Below are 6,702 nucleotides of genomic sequence, written 5' to 3'. Positions count from 1 at the left end.
TTTATGTGACCATCGCTTATTAGCACTGTAGTGTCCAGGAAGTGGATTGCTTGTGTGGATTGGTCCAGGCTGAGGTTGATAGTGGGGGTTTCCTTCACACTCTTTCAGCACCATAACAGAATAGCGCTCTCTGTAGCAGCACCCAAAGCCATGGTTTTCGCAGCTGGGAGCTGAAATTTAAACACTAAGGGTGACATTTTGGTCCCATTGAGTTCAATGGCAAAACTCCCAACCAGCCAGGAGTTCTCACTAAATCCACATATAGGGACATAACAAAATGGGCTCATTTACACCAGCTATGAGCCTTCAGTGACTTCAACTGGAGTCATCCCATGACCTATAGGGATGGGTGAGCTCGTTTAGACGAAAGAAGAACTTACAGGAGAGATACTGAAATCTCAGACTCACAGGCTAAGATTTTAAGAACAATCAGGATAATTTTTTTGTGTGGGGAGAGGGGTCTGCTCTCTCTGTGTCCCAGCATCTCTGGATCTGGAGAGGATGAGAAGCACAAAAAGGCAGTAAAAATAAAATCATGTTTCTGGTTTAGAGGAAACCATGTGGTGTTGGAAATCTCCCTGAGGGAGGTCCAGGAACACACAGTGTGTGTGTGTGGCCGGGGGGGGGGGGGCGGGGGCGGGGACATGCAGTATCCAGATTACAGGGGTGCGGAGTCCTGAAGCCAGGTGAAATAGGGAATGTACTTCCTGCCTAATGCACAGATCAAAGAGGCGTAACGAGGCATCCTGAGGTGGAGGAGGTGTCTCAGACTGAAATGTAACATGGACCACACTGTAACAGGTTGTCTCTGACCCCAACTGGACCATCCCTCCTCCCATGAGTAATCCCGCTACAGCCTCGTGGCAATGTCAGCCATTGCCAACACAGAAAAGCAGCTTGAGGAATGTCTGGGTTTCCAATGGGCTGCAATACTTTAAAGGTTTGTATCATTTTGAGGAAGAGCTACTCATGCTGGCTCCTTTTAGTCTCCTTGTCCTCTCTCTCTCCCACTGGGTCTGTCCCTCTCTCCTTCCCTGCACAGGCTGAGCTGCTGCTGGTGTTCCCTTCACCCCCAGAAAGACAGTTCAGGCTGATCTCCCCCTTTTCCCTGGGGCAGACAGACACTGAGTTTAACCTAGTCTGAGGAGATATTTCTGTGAGCTGTCGCTGTGGGGTCTAGCACCAGGTTCTGGTCCTGGGTGAAGGGTATCACTTTGTGACAAGGCTGGATGTTCTGGGTGTGGGAGATGTACATGGAGAATTGGCCAGCACTGTGGGTTTTGGGGCAGGGTGTACACAGAGAATTGGACAGTGCTGCGGGTTTTTGGGGCAGGCAGGGGGTGTACAGGGACAGGCGGACAGTGCTGGGGGTTGTGGTGGCACGGAGAAGGGTGTACACAGACAGGCAGGCAGTGCTGCTGAAATTAAAATTTTCTTTGTGATTCTTGGTCCTAGGACAGCGCTGGGTCCTTTCCTGGCCCCGAGTGCATTTCGAAAGGTCTACTGTGACCCAGACTTTAAACCCGGGTTGCTCTGGGATTATTCGCTAGTCAGCTCTGTTAGTCATTAATGGTGAGGGTCATTGTCATAAACATACAGCTAAGGGCAGCCTAAAATCCCTCCTTTACCTGTAAGGAGTTAAGAAGCTCAAATAACCTGGTTGGCACCTGACCAAAAGGACCAATAAGGAAAGAAGATACTTTCAAATCTGTGGGGGGAGGTTTTGTTTGTACTCTCTTTATTGTTCTCTCTCGGACAGAGACCAGGGCAGGAAAAAAATATCTCCTACTGAAATGATACATCTAAAGTTACAGAAATTTTAAGTAATAGCAAGGAAATGCATTAGATTATCTTTTGTTTTAGCTTGTGAATTTTCCCTATGCTAAGAGGGAGTTTTATTCCTGTTTTTTGTAACTTTGAAGCTAAGCCTAGAGGGGAATCCTCTGTGTTTTAAATCTTTTTATTTGCCCTGTAAAGTTACCTTCCATCCTGATTTTACAGGTGTCATTCTTTTACTTTAAAAAATAAAATAAAATTCTTCTTTTAAGAACCTGATTGATTTTCAGGGCCCTTAAGACAAAGGATCTGGTCTGTGCTAACTTTGTCACTAATTGGTTAGTATATTATTCTCAAGCCTCCCCAGGAAAGGGTGTGAATGGGTTTGGGGGGATATTTTGGTGGAGATAGGGTTCCAAGTGGCCCCTCCTTGAATGTTTGTTTAAATCACTTGGTGGTGGCAGCAATACCGTCCAAGGACAAGGAAAGAATTTGAACCTTGGGGAAGTTTTTAACCTAAGCTGGTGGAATATAAGCTTAGGGGGTCTTTCATGTGGGTCCCCAGATCTTCACCCCAGAGTTCAGAGTGGGGAGGGAAAGTTGACAGTTGTACATTAATCCTCAGTGTGGAGATTTTATGGGGTAAACTCATTATTTTTCTCACCTAAAGCTTTCATCCATTCAGTGCCTCACGGGATCCTCAGCCTCATGAAATACACACCTAGTGTAACATTTCCAAGGTGCTGCAGTCACATGAGTATTTCTTCCCATAGGGCTAATTTCAACATGGTCATGAACAGAAAAAATGCCTTCAGTAAGCTCAGGCAAAGTACCTCCATTTGACTCATGGAGACATGTTTGTAGATTTCACGGTCAGAAGGGACCATTGTGATCATCTAGTCTGTATAACACAGGCCTGAGTTTTTCCCCAAAATTATTCCTAGAGCAGATCTTTTAAGAAACATCCATCTTGATTTAAAAATGATCAGTGATGAGGAATCCACCCAGACCCTTGGTAAATTGTTCCAATAGTTACTCTCATTAAAAAATATATGCCTTATTTTTAGTAAGAATTTCTTTAACTTCAACTTCCAGCCATTGGATCCTGTTACACCTCTGTATGCGAGGCCAGAAAAGACTATTATTAAATATTTGTTCCCCTTGTAGGTACTTATCGACTGTTCTCAAGTCACCCCTTAACCATCTTTGTTAAACTAAATAGATTGAGATCTTTGAGTCTATCACTATAGGGCAGGCTTTCTAATCTTTTAGTAATTCCTGTGATTCTTCTCTGAACCCTCTGCAGTGTATCAATATCCATTTTAAATCATGGACACTAGAACTGGACATGGGATTCCAGCAGTAGTCGCACCAATGCCAAATAAAGAGGTAAAATAACTTCTCTACCTCTCCTTGACATTCTCCTGGTTATCATCAAAGGATCACATTGGCTCTTTTGGACACATGGTCACACTGGGACCTAATGTTTAGCGAGTTATCCCATAATGCTCCCAAATCTTCTTCGGAATCCCACAATAGTTCACCATCGTGTTAGCATCACCTATTTTCTTTATTCCTATATGTAGATATCTACCTAGCTATCTTAGACACATATTGTTTGCTTCCCCCCAGTTTACCAGTGAATCCTGATGGCTCTGAATCAGTGACGTGTCCTCTTCATTATTTACAATCCCCCAATGTTTGGGTCATCTGCAAACTTCTTCAATATTCAGGCATGAGAACAGTTAGCCACTGAGTTGCTGATACATCTCTGCTTACACGTCAGTTATCACCTGTAACTTATGTCTCAGACAAAGCTGGGTGCCTCCAAGAAAGTGTCTCCCCAAAAGAAACAAGGGAAGTAACAGAGGTGCAGGCCTGTAGCCCTAAATACCAAGGCCCTTGTGCCCCTGGTGCCCATTTTGTTGAGCACAAAGCCATAGCCCAACATGATTATGTCCATTTCCATGGGGAAAACTTGGAAAACTTTCCAACATAGGAATTGGATCAGAGCTGTGGTCTGTCTAGTTCAGTGTCCTCTCTCTGACAGTGACAGCCGCAGGTGTTGTAGAAGAAGGTGTAAGAAACCCAGCAGTGGGTGGATGGGGGGATGACCTAACCATCCTGAGTGTGTCACTCTAATGCCTAATAGCTAGAGATTGACTTGTGCCCTGAAACACATGGGCTGTGTAACTGGATAGTTGCACTATCCATATAAATGTCCAAACCCTTACAGATTCCTACTTAGCTCATGGCCTCAACTACATCTTCTGGCAATGAGTTCCTCAGTCTAATTAGGCATTGAGTGAAGAAAGCATTCTTTTTTTATCTGTTTTAAATTTGCCAGGTTTCAGTTTAATTGAATGTCCATTTGATCCTGTGCTATGAGATGGGGAGAACACATTCTCGATCTATTCTTTACCAGTCACTATTTTATAGATTTTTCTCACGTCCCCTCTTGTTTATCTCCTTTGTAAGTTAACAATCCCAGTCTTTTCAACCTCTCTCTGTACGAGGGTGTCCTTGATCCTTCCTGTTCCCCTTGCCTGAACCCCTGTAGTTGTGCAATATCCTGTTTTTAGAAGGGTGCCCAGTGCTACATCAGTGCTGACTGATCTCATGGCATTGTATTTTCTGAATGATTCCCCATCCCAATCCTCCTGCATCCCAGTGTTTTGCTTAGTTTCTGTCCATGCTTGCACTTTGAGCAGGGTTTCTCTGAGCTATGTACCATGATGCCCAGATCCCTGTCCTGAGTTCAAACAGTTAAATTAGAACCTTGTAAGGTGTTTGAGGAGTTCAATTTTTCCCTCCAATGGGCATTCACATTGCAGTTTTTGACATGAAAGGTCATATGCCGTCATGTTGCCCATTCACCTGCCTTGGTTATTTCCTTCTGAGGACTTCTCTGGACTTACCTATGACCTAAATAATCTGGTGCCATCTGCCATGACAGCCAAAGACAAAGAAAGCTACTACAATGCTGAATTTCTTTATCATATGTACAGTGATCTGGTGAGCAAAATTTGCCTCATTTTCCTTCATCCAATACTTCAGGAAGCCTGGAGGGTAAACCAAATGTTTTTTTGTTGGAAAGTGCAAATACAGGAAAACTGCTACAGGAATTGAGGACATTCTACTAGAGCTTTTTGGTGAGAGTTGTGAAACTGTGTTTTTGAGAACTGGACTGTGTTACCCTGTATTTGAGGGGTGCGTATCTTAGAAAGTGTTGCCATCTCACTGCTCACCCCCATTTCTAGATTGGTAATAACTATAAAATATTTACCGTACTATTTGTTATAAAGTCTGTAACCCCCCTCTCACTGTGCTTCTTTCCTTTCACAGGCACCTTGAGCATTTCTGAGCCCTGTCACCGCATTGACCACCTGATGGCAGTTTTCAACCTGACCCCCTCTGACCCTTCAACATTCATCCTAATGGGCATCCCTGGCCTGGACGCTGCCCATGTCTGGATTTCCATCCCTTTCTCTACGTTCTACATTATCGGCCTCTTGGGAAATTTCATGGTTCTGTTTGTTGTAGGCAAAGAGCAGACCCTGCACAAGCCGATGTACCTGCTGCTCTGCATGCTGGCACTCACAGAAATCAGCACGTCTACCTCCGTTGTGCTGAAGGCACTGTGTATATTTTGGTTGAATTTGAAAGTTATTACTCTGAGTGGGTGTCTGACCCAGATGTTCTTCTTTCATGCAGGTACTGTGATGCACTCAGCCATCCTTGTGACAATGGCCTTTGATCGCTATGTTGCCATATGTAACCCTCTGAGATATGCCACCATGCTCACTAACACACGAATAGCTAAGCTAGGGCTCGTGGGTTTGATAAGAGGTGTTCTCTTCGTTCTGCCCCTACCCCTGCTCCTGAGCAGGCAGCCATTCTGTGCCAACCGCATTATCCGCCATACGTACTGCGACCACATGGCTGTGGCAAAGATGTCATGTGGGGACATCACAGTGAACAGGATGTATGGCTTGGTGATACCATTTGTAGTCAACGGGTTAGACCTGACACTCATTGCACTGTCCTACGGTCTGATCATAAGGGCTGTCCTCAGAATCCCATCCAAGAAAGCCCACCAGAAAGCCCTCAACACCTGCACAGCCCACATATGTGTGATGCTGATGTCTTATCCTTCCTTCTTCTTCTCCACTCTGACACACCGGTTTGGGCAGGGCATCGCTCCCCATGTTCATATCATCTTGGCCAATCTCTATTTCCTCCTCCCAACCATGCTGAACCCTATCGTTTATGGGGTCAAAAACAAAGAGCTTCTTGAGAAAGTGGGCAAATACACCTGTAGAATGTGCTCGCCTGGTGGCCACTGACTTAAATATGAGTGACAAAAGGGGGAAAGGATACTTCCTTGTCAATCAAGGGCGCTCTGTCCCAGTTTGACTGAGTTCAGCATTGTGGAAGTTCACAGTCTGAGAAGCTCCTGAAGCCTAATATCACTCCATCACCACGCACTTCTCTCTCCGGTTCTGAGTTCTCTCTCTCTTACCATCACCTGATCTCTTTCAGCATCACCCATCAGTCCCCAACTCTGCACACCCTGTTACTCGGCCTTTCCAAGACTTCCAGACCACCAGAAGATACTTCAGCTTGCTGAAGCTAGGTGGCTTTCCATTAGACCCTTTGTGAACAGCTTTCTTGATCAGTTTGATGAACTGAAGCTATGCTTTCTGACAGCCAAAGACAAAGAAAGCTACTACAATGCTGAACTTCTTTATCATATGTACGGTGATCTGGTGAGCAAAATTTGCCTCATTTTCCTTCATCCAATACTTCAGGAAGCCTGGAGGGTAAACCAAATGTTTTTTTGTTGGAAAGTGCAAATACAGGAAAACTGCTACAGGAATTGAGGACATTCTACTAGAGCTTTTTGGTGAGAGTTGTGAAACTGTG

At 44.8% G+C, this 6,702-nt stretch overlaps 1 protein-coding gene across 1 annotated transcript; it reads left to right on the top strand.

Moving 5' to 3' along the window:
* The first annotated feature begins 5,129 nt into the window (after window positions 1-5,129).
* Window positions 5,130-6,122, top strand: LOC140918063 (olfactory receptor 52P1-like). The gene has a single exon (XM_073361719.1). It carries the CDS (start codon window positions 5,166-5,168, stop codon window positions 6,120-6,122), a length of 957 nt encoding a protein of 318 aa, XP_073217820.1. The 5' UTR covers window positions 5,130-5,165.
* The last annotated feature ends 580 nt before the right edge of the window (window positions 6,123-6,702 follow it).

The sequence above is a fragment of the Lepidochelys kempii genome, chromosome 1 (genome assembly GCF_965140265.1).
Source record: "Lepidochelys kempii isolate rLepKem1 chromosome 1, rLepKem1.hap2, whole genome shotgun sequence".
NCBI lineage: Eukaryota > Metazoa > Chordata > Testudines > Cheloniidae > Lepidochelys > Lepidochelys kempii.
This window is presented reverse-complemented; position numbering and strand designations above follow the sequence as displayed.

What these genes read in the sequence shown, in the direction of transcription:
- LOC140918063 (XM_073361719.1), top strand. Translation starts at nt 5,166, where the DNA reads ATGGCAGTTTTCAACCTGACCCCCTCTGACCCTTCAACATTCATCCTA.